At 43.6% G+C, this 13,799-nt stretch overlaps 1 protein-coding gene across 1 annotated transcript in view; it reads right to left on the reverse strand.

Annotated features, from left to right (window-relative positions):
• Nucleotides 1-6,270: 6,270 nt before the first annotated feature.
• The window catches only part of PTGR1 (prostaglandin reductase 1), a 32,262-nt gene continuing 24,733 nt past the window's right edge, over nucleotides 6,271-13,799 (reverse strand). The window contains exons 9-10 of the mRNA XM_080820666.1: nucleotides 10,838-10,956; nucleotides 6,271-6,529 (exon numbers count right to left, since the gene is read on the reverse strand). Coding sequence (XP_080676792.1) covers nucleotides 6,419-6,529; nucleotides 10,838-10,956 — 230 coding nt within the window. The 3' untranslated portion in view covers nucleotides 6,271-6,418. The remainder of the gene's footprint in view (nucleotides 6,530-10,837; nucleotides 10,957-13,799) is intronic.

A 13,799-nucleotide genomic window follows, 5' to 3' on the forward strand; every position in this document is an offset into this window, starting at 1 on the left:
GTCCCAGGTCACTGTAGAGAACTCATAGGGGTTTCCCAAGATATTTTACATTTTAGGGAAACACAGCTATCGCTATTGGGCATAGCACCAAATACTATTGTCTGGACCTTTTTAGCAAATGGGGCAGTTAGGTATTTCTTACCTAATTGCGCCTAGGGGCACTGTGAAAAGCTGATTGTGGTGCTAAGAATGCTCTAACCCGGAAACTGGGAACATGTGGCTTAGAAATCACTTCTGTTCTTTTCCATTGGTCAGAAATCAGTCACATGACACCTCACTGCAGAGGAGGCTGGGAAATTGTCTCCCCCTCATTGTGAGCACATGGATTGCTTCAGCTACAACCTGTCCTGATCACTATGTCCTTTCGTTATCCCCCCACACAGTACCTACCTTCTTTTCCTAAGGGAGGCAATCCAAAATCTGTTGATGAATGTTTCCACCTGTAAGTCCAGGGTCTCTGGGTTAGAAGCTTGAGTACATGGGAGCGGCAGGTCAATTTGTGGGCTTCACAGAAGGACGATTGGGTGTTCACTTAGTTTTTGCCTTGGGGACCCCCAAATGTCAGTGTCTGTCAGTCATCCTTGAAACAGTGTAATTTCTCAGGAAGGATCTGTAGGTTTCTAGAAAGGGAGCTAAGCTGCCAGGGGTTATACAGCTGGCTATTGTGGGCTAGGTGGAAGAAAGCAGCCTTGTGGGTTGGGAGTTGAAGTCCACCCACCCCCCTGCCTTAGACTTCCACTTAATCTGTTTTTAGCCTGACATCTCATTTCCACCTTCTTCCAGGGCCAAGGGACCCTGGTTAAAAACTTTTCAGGTTCCACTCGGTGAAAGATCATACTTCAGTTTTCTCTGGGGGGTTATGGATAGATAAACGGCAGGCAAGGTAGGAGTGGTACTGTGGGCTTGAACTACTCTTCCCTTCTCTTCTCTCTTTCTCCCTCCCTCCTTTCCTTCCTTTCTAAGATTTTATTTATTTGAGAGAGAGAGAGAGAGAGAACACAAGCAGGGGGAGGGGAAGGGGCAGAGGGAGAAGAGGCTTCCCACTGAGCAGGAAGCTGGATGTGGGGCTTGATCCCAGGACCCTGAGATCATGACCCGAGCTGAAGGCAGATGCTTAACCAACTGAGCCACCCAGGTGCCCCTTGAACTGCTCTTTTTGTACATTTTCAAGTACTATCTTTGTAGCCCCCTTGGTTGCCTCCTCACTTCCAGAGTACCTGACATCTACACTTCCCAAATCTTTATAGGTTTTATCAGGACCCTTTGAAAGAAGGCAGTTGTGCTTTTTTTTTTTTTTTTTTTTTTTTTTTTTGCCTGTCCTGTCAATGCAAGTTCCTAAACAGTATGTGTCTTCAGACAATATTGCTTGGGGTTCCATGTGTTTCTTAATTTTTTAAGCATACAGAGTGATGATTTGGTATATATATTGTGAAGTGATCCCCCTCTCCAGTTGAGTTAATTCATACATCCATCACTTTACATATTTACCTTTTTTTGAGGGGAACATTTTAAATTCTACTCCTAGCAAATTTCAATTATACAATACAGTGTTATCAACTACACTCATCATGTTACACACTGGGTCCTTAGGACTTAATCATCTGATAACCCCTTTACCAACCTCTTCCTATTTCTCACCACCCCCAACCCCTGGCAACTACTTTTCTACTGTTCCCATGAGTTCGACTTTTTCCTTTCTTTTTTAGATTCCACATATAAGTGATGCCACATAGTATTTGCCTTTTCCTGGCTTATTTCACTAGGCATAATGCCCTGTTTTATCCATGTTGCAAATGGCAATTTCCTTTTCTAAGGCTGAAGGATATTTGTGTGCGTGTGTTCTCTTTATCCATTCATCTCTTAATGGACACTACGTTGTTTTCATACCTTGGCTATTGTGAATAATACTGCAAAAATTCATTTCTTTGAAGTGTACAATTTAGTGGTTTTAGTACTGTCACAAAGATGTGCAACTACTACCACTATAGGGGTGCCTGTGTGGCTCAGTCAGTTAATTGTTAGCCTTTGGCTCAGGTCATGATCCCAGGATCCTGGGATCAAGCCCCATATGGGGCTCCCTGCTCAGCTGGGAGTCTGCTTCTCCCTCTCCCTCAGCCCCTCCCTCTGCTCATGCTTGCTATCTCAAATAAATAAAATCCCTTTTAAAAAAAAGAAAAAAAAACTATCACCACTATATAATTCAAGAATATTTTTATCTCTCCCCAAATCAATTCCATACCTATTAGCCATCACTTCCTACTTCCCCCTTCCCAATCTGTACAACCACTAATCTACTTTGTCTCTAAATTTGCCTGTTTTTTCTGGACATTCCATACAAATAGAATCATACAGGGGCACCTGGGTGGCTCAGTAGTTACGTGTCTGTCTTGGGCTCAGGTCATGATCTGGGAGTTACTGGGATGGAGTCCTGTATCAGGCTCCTTGCTCAGCAGGGAGTCTGCTTCTCCTTCTCCCTTTCTCTCTCTCCCAAATAAGTAAATAAACTCTTTTTTAAAAAATCATACAATGGCCTTTTGTGTCTGTTTTCTTTCAGTTAGCCTGATGTTTCCAAAAATCTCTTTATGCTGTAGCGTGTACCAGTACTTCATTCCTTTTTATGGCTGAATAGTATTCCATTGTACTGATATACCACATTACAGCCATTCATCATTTGATGGACAATATTGGGTTGTTTCTTCTTTGGGCTATTATGAATAATGCTGCTATGAACATTTGGGTATAAGTTTTTGTGTGGACGTATGATTTCAATTCTTTGGTGTATACCAGTGAGTGAAACTGTGAGTGTGGTGTACATAGCAACTCTGCTTAGCATTTTGAAGAATTCCTGAACTGTTTCCCAGAGGGGTCCCACCACTTTACATCCCCATCAGCAATGTATGAGTAAATTGGCAAAATCGATTTTTCACCTCTTTGCCATCACTTGTTATTGCCTGTCTTTCTTATAACAACGGGTTACAAAAATCCTACTGGTTCCTCTTAATTTTTCTTTTTTTTTTTTTTTTTTTTAAAGATTTTATTTATTTATTTGACAGTCAGAAATCACAAGTAGGCAGAGAAGCAGGCAGAGAGAGAGAGGAGGAAGCAGGCTCCCTGCTGAGCAGAGAGCCCGACATGGGGCTCGATCCCAAGACCCTGGGATCATGACCTGAGCCGAAGGCAGAGGCCTTAACCCGCTGAGCCACCCAGGCGCCCCCTCCTCTTAATTTTTCTTAAATGGAGTTTGTTTTTCTGTTTCTTATGACCTAGGTTGTTTTGGATGATTTTCCAGACAAGAAGGCAGATTTCTTACTCCCTTAAAATTAGAAGCTCTGTAGATCTTGTTAAACTTTTTCAACTGGGCTGATAATACGCTGTCAGTGTTGATGTCCTGCCTGGTTCTTTATCTGAAAATTCTTCATCCTTCATCTGTAGGCTGTTGACTGTCACTTTACTATGAAATTGCACTGAAAAAATTATATTCTTGGGACATACACAAGTTCACAGAACGTAAACTCCAAATACTTGAATTGTGGGCTACTGCATGCTGGCAAAAATCACAATGAGTTGTATCATATCAAGTCCAATTAGCCACTTGGCAGTAGTTGTGGATTATGCTGTTAGCATCAGGCTAAAACACTGTGGCAAGTATTTTAAATGAGTTAATCTCCTGAAACTAATGATATACATAATTAACTGAATTTAAGTAAAATAAAACTTTAAAAATGAGCTATTCTGAAATACTGTATTAAAAAGGGCACTCTTTTAATACTTTATTACAAAAATGCATAATTGTGCATAGATTGATAGATGTATTTTAAAACTTTCCCAAGCTCTAGCAATAACTAAAAAAACGCAATGGAAAAAAATCCTATTCACATTAGTAGCAAAACAATGAAACATAAATTTTTGTGTTTTGAGCGGGTAGGTCTAGATATGGAACCAAGTACCTACAAATAGAAAACATAGTAAAAGATATATTTCAAGTCAATGAAGGAAAGATGGATTCCATAAATGATGTAGGAAAAACTGGCTCATAACTTGGAAAAAATTAAGACGGATACCTATCTTACTGTTGGGACCAAGATAAATTCCAGAAGGAGATGTAGATGGAAGTGACGGAAACAGGAAGCCCTGTGTTCCTCCTGTCTCCTCTGAAGTTGAAAAAATTAATGCCTGCTTGGGAGGCTTTCCCAAAAAGTACATACTGTGTGGTTGTGGATCTCACAGACTTCGGCCTTTTACCTTAGCTGATTATTGTCTGTCTCTCTCCCTGGGAGAAAGTCAGGAGTCTGTGGCAGTTTGGTAGCTGGCAAGCTCCTGTCTTATGGCCTATGTTTTTCGTACTGGACATATTTTTTCTTCTTTTTAAAAATTAAGTGTATTGAGGTATAATTTACATATAATGAGATGAACATTTAAACATACTATTTTATGAGTTCTGACAAATGTCTCCCCTTATGTCATTCCCACTCCAACAGAACACTGAAATGACCCCAGAAAATTCTCTCTTGCCCCTTTGCTGTCAATCTCAATCCCCTATTCTCTGCTCTGTCACGGATCTAACATGACATCTAAAACTGAATGAAATATGGGAGAAAGATTTCATGACCTTGAGCTAGGCAAAGGTTTCTTAGGTGAGACACAAAAATCAGTAACTGTAAAGGAAAAAAAAGATAAGTGTTATCAAAATTAAAAATAAATGCTGTTGGGGCACCTGGGTGGCTCCGTCAGTTAAGAATCTGACTCTTGATTTTGGCTCAGGTCATGATCTCAGGGTTGTAGGACTGAGCCCCAAGTCAGCCTCCACGCTCAGAGGGAAGTCTGCTTGAAGACTGTCTCCCTCTGCCCACCCCCCACTCATGCTCAAATAAATAACTAAATCTTAGAACAAAAATAAATGCTGTGGACTATGTTTCTGGGCCAGCATGTGTTGCCTTTGGAAGTCATCACTCTGTCCAGACAAAAAGTAAGTTGAGGAAACGGAAGGATCAACTCTTTTGTGAGACAGCAGAGAACTGAGGTCACAAACGGCTGCCCCCAGAGTTGGAGAGTCAGACAGGCGGATACAGAGACTTGTGCTATTGGAACTGAAGCCCAAGAATAGAAATCTCCATGGGCACCAGTAGCACCACGGTGGGGAAACTTACACTGTAATTGCTGGAGGTTCAGTATTGAGTTAAAGACACCAGAGGCACCCATCTTGGGTGAGGGTACCCCCACACTTTCCTGAGTTTTCACTCATACATATGTTTTACTTTCCCCATAGGGAGTGGGGAGGGCAAGGACTTTTGTTTCTTTAATTGTATTTTTAATAGTGGATAAATAATTTGTAAGATTCAGAATTTAAGAAGCACAAAAGGTTATACAGTGTGAAGTTTCTTTCTTATCCCTGTCCTTCAGGCACTCCTCAGTTCTCTTCCCTGGAGACAAATTGTATCGATAATTATTGATACATACCTATGGGATAATAAATCCCTTCCTTGGTGTGATGTTATTAGACGCAGCTGCCTTGAGACCACCATACATTAGCAATGATTATTTCTTCTCATGTAATAAGCAATGAGGGTGGTAACTTTATGACTTCACTAATTTCTACAGGAAGGTAGCTAACATTTACTGTGTCCCTAATACAGGCTGCGCATTATGCTGGTATGTGTGTTTTGTTTTGAAGTTTTTTTTTTAAGATTTCTATTTATTTATTTGACAGAGAGAGATCACAAGTAGGCAGAGCAGCAGGCAGAGAGAGAGAGAAGCAGGCTCCCTGCTGAGCAGAGAGCCCAATGTGGGGCTCAATCCCAGGACCCTGAGATCATGACCTGAGCCGAAGGCAGAGGCTTTAACCTACTGAGCCACGCAGGTGCCCCTATTTTTTATTTTAGAGAGACAGTGTGTAAGCAGTGAGGGGAAAAGGACCAAGGGAGAGGGAGAGAATCCGAAGCAGACTTCCCACTGACCTCGGAGCCTGATGCAGAACTCAGTCCTACAACCCTGAGATCATGACCTGAGCTGAAATCAAGAGTCAGATGTTTAACAGGCCGAGCCACCCAGGTACCCCTATGCTGGTGTTTTAAATAAATTTGTAATATGTATATAAAGCCGATGATACTATCCTCACTTTACAGATCAGAAAAAAAAAATCAGAACTCCAAAGTCACAGAAGCAGTAAACTTTTGGACTCCAAACCATTAGTTTGCACCATAAGCCAGAGGGAACAGTAATAGGGAGTGAGGTGATTGGCCATTATTCACAGTGAAATTTTCGCTCTCTATTCCAATTACATACCAGTTAAATGTGTTTTATTAGGTAGATCAACCTCATCACAATGACTGTTTCTTAGATAATGAAGGTAATACACATTTTTACTAAATGGTTAAAAAGAAATTAATCATCCAAATGCTAGATTCCATGTGTCATTTTTTCATGCTTTCACTATTGTTTTTCCCAAATTATCTCCTTTCAGCATTCCCATAAATGCAGCTGGCATGTTTTCAAATCCTTCAGTGACGTATTCGTGGTATTGGATTTTACCCTGTATCAGAACGACAACAAATATAACAGATTAATTTCATATTCTAAATGATACTCTTCTCATCATAGCAGCAAATTAATCAGGTACACTATGGGAAACCTGGAAATCTAAGATGGAGGCTCTGTCTCCCATGAACTTATAATCGATCTCAGGGCATGATCCACAAAGTACAAATAAAGTACAAATAAAATAAATAAAACTTTGATAATAGGTATTAGATCACAGCATAATAATAGGAGAAGTGTCACAGGAAGTGAACAAGCAACTTCTAAGTAAATTATATGGGAACGTTTAATAAGGTAATGATCTCAGAGGAGATGGAAGAAGATGGAAAAAGGGGCCCCCTTGCAGGATATTATCTGTTTTATTTTTTTTATTTTTTTTTTTTTTAAAGATTTTATTTATTTATTTGACAGATCACAAGTAGGCAGAGAGGCAGGCAGAGAGAGAAGGGAGGAAGCAGGCTCCCTGCTGAGCAGAGAGCCCCATGCGGGGCTCGATCCCAGGACGCTGGGATCATGACCTGAGCCGAAGGCAGAGGCTTTAACCCACTGAGCCACCCAGGCACCCCAGGATATTATCTGTTTTAATCCTTCCGGTAGCTTCATGACGTAGCATCATTGCCTCTTTGATCCCTGAAGAGGCTGAGCCTGTTCAGCAAATGTAAATACCATGGCAGGGTAATAGTCTGCCCTCACATCCAGCCCAGATTCTTTCAATATATATTGGATATTCATTTAGGAGTGTGGGAGGGAAGGGTTCATTTAGTGAGGATTTATTTTTCTTTCTACTACAAGGCAGTCTACTAAGTGGAATTAATTTACATTTTCAAGGTTTTTTTTAAAGGGGCCTTATGTGGAGACCAGAGCTACCTGACATCACTTACTTTCCTAATGTATTCCAGTGATGGCTCAGCACCCGGTATGGATTTACGGAGGGACTGTTTGCCTGTCGCACAACTAATATGTATGGGAGCTGGGATTTGAACCCTTGACTAGAAAGCCCCAGCTTTTTCCTGTTCTTAAAGAGGCAAAGAACCTGGAAAGGGGTTAAAAGCTGTAACCCAAAGTTTAAAAGTTCAAAGTAGAGGATGAATACTAATATAAAAGTGTTAATAATATGGTAAATTAAGGTACAGCATACAGGGGGGCACCTGGGTGGCTCAATGGGTTAAAGCCTCTGCCTTCGGCTCAGGTCGTGATCCCAGAGTCCTGGGAGCCCCGCATCCAGCTCTCTGCTCAGCGGGGAGCCTGTTTCCTCCCCTCTCTCTCTGCCTGCCTCTCTGCCTACTTGTGATCTCTGTCTGTCAAAAAAAAAAAAAAAAAAGGTACAGCATACAGGGCCTATGGAAACTCTTTGTACTAACTGTGATTTTTCTTTTTTCTTTTTTTAAGATTTTATTTATTTATTTGATAGAGACACAGTGAGCGAGAGAGAGAGCGAGAGCACAAGCAGGGGATGAGGCAGAGGGAGAAGCAGATTCCCCACTGAGCAGGGAGCCCAATTCGGGGCTCGATCCCAGGACCCTGAGATCATGACCTGAGCCATGGGCAGCCACTTAATGACTGAGCCACCCAGGCACCCCCTAACTTTGTGATTTTTCTATAAATTGAAAACTATTCTAAAAGAAAAGTGTATTTTTCAGAAGGGGAAGTGATGAGGAAAAAAAAAATAAGTAGATGAGAGATAAATTAGGCCAATTTACTAGTTACTGAAAACAAAACTGTCATTAGGTCCACTCTGTCAGAAGGAGGCATGCAGGACCCCAGCACAGTGGCTTCGTGTCATCAGCTGTGACTGTGAGAGGGATAGATCAGATTTCACCAACAGGGACAAAGAGGCTCCACACTGGGAACTTAAAAATCATTCAGCTCTTCTCAGCTTCCTGGAAAGAGCCCAGCTCAGCGCTCCAAGTGCTGGACTGGGAAAAGCACCCAGCTCCGCGGCCGCCAGAGGAGCAATCTTTTGCTCTGGATTGGGAAACGATGATCAAGCCAGGAGCTTAGAAGTGTGACGCCACTTCCCCTCTAACACTAAAATGATGGCCCTTGGTTGCTATGCAGTGTTCTGAATAACCATGTGGTGTACGGTGGGAAAGTATCACAGCACAGGACAAGGGGATAGGCTTCTCCTGTGGATCCGAGGCTGTGGCCCTAAGAAGACACCAACCGAGGGCCTGGAAGAGCCACGGCACGATTATATGCATCTCCAGATGTATTCGACAATGCACGAATGTTACTGCCTTTGTGGAGGTTACATTCTCACCAGAGGGAGATGGGCAACAAATATGCGTGAATTATATAGAATACATTATGTTAAAAGGTGATAATTGCTATGGGTGAAAGCAAGATAAGGAGGATCAAGAATGAAGGGGGATTGCAGGCACGCCTGTGTGGCTCTGTCGGTTAAGCATCAGACTCTTGGTTTCTGCTCAGGTCATGATCTCGAGGTTGTGATCTCAGGGTCATGGGATCGAGCCCCTCAGTGGATTCTGTGCTGAGTGTACAATCTGCTTGTCCTCCCCCCACCCACCCTGGCTTGCAAGCACACACACTCACATGCATGCTCTCTCCCCCCAAATAAATAAATTTTAAAAAATGAAGGGGGATTGCAATTTAAAATAGGGCCATTTTAGAAGTTGCCTCATTCAGCAGGTAGTTTTTAACAAAGTCCTAAAGGGAATGAACGAATTAAGGAAGCAGTTACAGAGGGACAGAGGGAGGTGGGGAGGGATTGGGCAGAGTGAGCAAGGGGGTGAACACTAAGAAATAAAATTGCAGAGGTAATGAAGGTCAGATCATTTATAGCCTTGTAGGTTTTATTCTATACGAAATGCGGAGTTTTGCAAGAGATCTGAGCTAAAGAATGACATGGTTTGATTTGTGCTTTAAAAGATCACTCTGGGGACGCCTGGGTGGCTCAGTTGGTTAAGCGGCTGCCTTCGGCTCGGGTCATGATCCCAGGGTCCTGGGATCGAGTCCCACATCGGGCTCCTTGCTCGGCAGGGAGCCTGCTTCTCCCTCTGCCCCTGCCTGCCTCTCTGTCTGCCTGTGCTCTCTCTCTCTGACAAATAAATAAATAAAATCTTAAAAAAAAAAATCACTCTGGCAGCTGTGTTGGGAATTGTCTGTTGGAGCATAAAGTCAGGAGATCACACAGAGGCTCCTGCAACATCCAGGCTAGAACAGATGGCGGCCTGGACACGGGTGGTAGTAGCGGAGGTAGAACAGCTGGTCAGATTCTGCGGGTATCTTGAAGGTTGAGCCACCAGAATTTCCTGACAGAGGAGGTGTGGGTAGGAAGGAAAGAAAGGAATCAAAGAGATGATTTCAAGGCTTTTGGACTGAGCAACTAGGAGGATAGAATTGCTGTAACTGCTGTGGTGAGATCTGTATATGGAATGGATCTGGCAGGAAAGATCAAGACATATTTAGTTTTTGACGTGTTGAGTCAAAGACGTGTATTACACATGTGCGTGCAGCTGCTGCTGAGCGGCCGAGAGTCCGGGGCAGAGTCCCAGGCTGGAGACAGACGTTCAGGAGCCGTCAGCATCTGGAGGATATTTAAGGCCAAGAACCAGGCTGAGCTACATAAGGGATAGGTAGACTGTGGGCAGAGAAGAAAAGAAGCCCCGTGAACCCAGTCCTGTCCCTTGGGACACTCTGTTATTCATTTGGAGAGCAGGAAAGGAGCTGGCAGAGGAGGAGGTCCTCTGAGAAGGACAAATCTGCGAGGAAAACCGAGAGCCCAGGGAAGAAAGTGTACTGAGGAGAGCGCGATCACCTCTGTCAAATGCTCGCCACAGCCACAGGATGTGACCCACTGACCCCTGCAGTTCACAGCATCAGGACACCGTCAGCCGTGACAAAGCCAACCCAGTAGAATGGCAAGAGGGTACAAGCCTGATACGTGGGTTTAAGAAAGAATGGACAGATCGGGACGCCTGGGTGGCTCAGTTGGTTAAGCGGCTGCCTTCGGCTTGGGTCATGATTCCAGGATCCTGGGATCAAGTCTCACATCAGGCTCCTTGCTCAGCAGGGAACCTGCTTCTCCCTCTGCCTCTGCCTGCCTCTCTGTCTGCCTGTGCTCACTCTCTCTGACAAATAAATAAATAAAATCTTTAAAAAAAAATAGAAAGAAAGAATGGACAGAGAGGAACTGCGGACAGTGAGTGTAAACAACTTTCTCTGGGATTTTGTTCTAAAAGGGGGAGCAGGGAGATGCACCTGTATTTGCTGTGGAGGTGAAACCTATAGTGTGGAGAGGGAATGGGCTCTTGTGTGCAACGGAGGGGGGACGGACAGTTACCTCCAGGACCCACTGCAGCAAGTCTTTCAGAGCCTTCTGGCGGACCTCTCCTTGCCAGCGGGTGACAATGAACCCTTCCATGCGGAGCTCCTGATAGATAACATTCTCTGGGGGCGGGCCTGTGAATGGGAGGACACATTTAGGTGACAGGGTCCAGGGAGGTGGCTGTGGCAAAAACACAAGCAGTACAAGTCACGTCACTGTTCTAGATTTCTCCACTCGTTTCTGATCCATGGGGCTCTCCATAAATCAACCTGGCCTCTGAGGCAGGCAGAATCACGGTCCCCGAAGATGGCTGTGAATGTCTTGCCTTGCGTGGCAAAAGGGACTGTGCAGGTATGATCAAGTTAAGAGCCTTTAGCTGAAGAGATTATTGGGTATTACTCAGTGGGCCCATTATAATCATGAGGGTCCCTGTAAAGGAGGCAGAAAAGTCAGAAGCAGGAAAAAATGTGCAATGCTGGAAACACAGATCAGAGTGAGTGAGAGAGAGAGGGAGAGATACTGGGAGACTCTGTGCTGCGGGCTTTGTGGATGGAGGAAGGGACCACGAGCCAGGGAATGCAGCAGCCTCTAGAAGCTGGAAAAGGCAAGTTAACAGCCTGTTGAACCTTCAGAAAGAATTCAGCCCTACTGACCCATTGTAGACTTTTGATCCCCAGAACTATAAGACAATAAATCTGTGTTGTTGCTAGCCACTAAACTTGAGATAATTTGTCACAGCAGCAATCGGACTGACACACACTCAGAGCCCTTACACAGGCCAGGCAGCCAGCGGATGTTCAGCCTTCACATGCTAGGGACAAGACCCACCAAAAACGTCCCAAACAGTTCTATGGAACAGAAAGAGGTCCTGAAGATAACCTGTGAAAATATGTCTGTGCTACTAAGGCATAAATACCCAGATAGTCCCGATACTTCACATGTTCTTTTTTTTTATGACTTACTGCAGTCATTCTACAGCATAGCCCTATCTCTTGTTCTCTTCTCAAAGCGGATATAAAAAAGCTATTGAGAGAGCCAAGAGAGACTAGATCAAGAGGCTCAGCAATTCTACCTATCCTTGGCCTCGTCATTTTGGGATACCAAGAGTCGGCCCAAACAGTGGTCTCGCAACTTGGTGTGTATGAGAATCACACGGAGAGCTTGTAGAAAGAGGACGCTGGCTGCTCCCCCAATTTCTGATTGTGGATATGGAGTGGATCCCAAGAATCTATATTTCTATAGTTCTCAGGAGAGGATGATGCTGTTGATCCTGGGCCCACACTTTGAGAACCACCAGCCTAGAAAAAGCCCTAGGGTACCCAGCAGCCCATTATGAAGGTAGTACACTTCTGTGTGTGAGAGAAAAGGTTGTGTTGGTTGTTTGGCTTGTTTTCCCAAGGACACGAAGGGACCATAAACCGAGGGAATGACCCCTGAGCATAGTGTGAAAAGTTCCAGGAAGTCAGGTGAAAATGCCCGGGAAGAAGAGCCAAGGTGACTGGCAGAATTTTTTGTGACATCCTTGGTGACTGGCATCACTCAAGCTGAAGGTTCCCACTCAGTACTTTGAAGAAAGTCACAGGAGCAGTAAGAAAAATGGGGCTTTTTCCTAAATCAAAAGAAACTGTTGCAAGATGAGTGAGACGTGAGGGTGACACAGGAGAGTGGCACGCACATCCAGATGCTAGGTTGCTCTGGCACAAAGAGTGCTTCTTCAGAAGACCCACAGCAATCATATTTCTTTTTAGGTTAGGGATTGGAATCCTTATTTCCTCTTCTTAGAAGAGGATGAAATACTATTTCTGGGCTTATCCACCCTGATGGGAATACAGTCTCTTTATTGGGAGCAATAAGAATACAGCATTTTAACACAGAGGCAGGGAGGGAAAAATAAAACAAGATGAAATCAGAGAGGGAGACAAACCATAAGAGACTCTTAATCATAGGAAACAAACTGAAGGTTGCTGCAGGGGAGGGGGGTGGGGGGATGAGGTAACTGAGTGATGGGCATTAAAGGAGGGCACTTGATGGAATGAGCACTGGATGTTACATACAACTGATGAATCACTGAACTCTATCTCAGAAACTAATAATACACTATATGTTAATTAACTGAATTTAAATTTTAAAAAGTTGGGTCGCCTGGATGGCTCAGTTGATTATCTGCCTTCAGCTCAGGTCATGATCTCAGGGTTCTGGGACCGAGCCCCATGTTGGGCTCCCTGCTCAGCAGGAGTCTGCCTCTCCCTCTCCCTCTGCCTCCTCCTCCCCAACTCATGCTCTGTCTCTGTCTCTGAAATAAATAAAATCTTAAAAAAAAAAAAAAATATATATATATATATATATATATATATATATAGTTAAAACCCATCAAAGAAAAAAAAAGAATGTGGCACTTTAATGTGGCATTAAAGACGGGAAATAATTAATTACCCCTGAGCTATCCTAACAGTGAAATATGTCAGAATTTCTGGAGATCAAAGGCAGGGCAGAATCTCATCTAAAATGGATGGACAAGGCCAGGTGATGTCTCAAAGACCTATCTGAGCAGCTGAACTTCCAAACCCTAATTGCTAAAAAGACTAAGATCAAGTTACTGGGCCCAAAATATTTGGCTGTACCTAATTGGACTACGGTCAAGAAAATGCATCCTGGAGCTTTGCTCAATGGGCAGGCAGAAGATTTCCCATGATTCTAGCTTAGCATCAGTTAGGAAAATACAGGGGAAAAAGTCCCTGACAATAAGACTGCCAAATGTACCTGGAGTCTTCTTAGAGAAGGTAGTAGGGTCTTTGATTTTTCACACCCAAGAGGGAATCTACAAGCTGTCCTTTCTCAGCCCCTTCCAGTCTCGCTCACTTGTCTCAATGTGGTTGTGGGGTTGTTGACTAGCTAGGCTTTCATTCCCATAAGTGAAGCCCATCACAGAATGAACACCCAATTTATTTATGGCTATCCTCCCAGATCCCGATGACAC

This window comes from Martes martes (genome assembly GCF_963455335.1).
Source record: "Martes martes genome assembly, chromosome: 12".
Lineage (NCBI taxonomy): Eukaryota > Metazoa > Chordata > Mammalia > Carnivora > Mustelidae > Martes > Martes martes.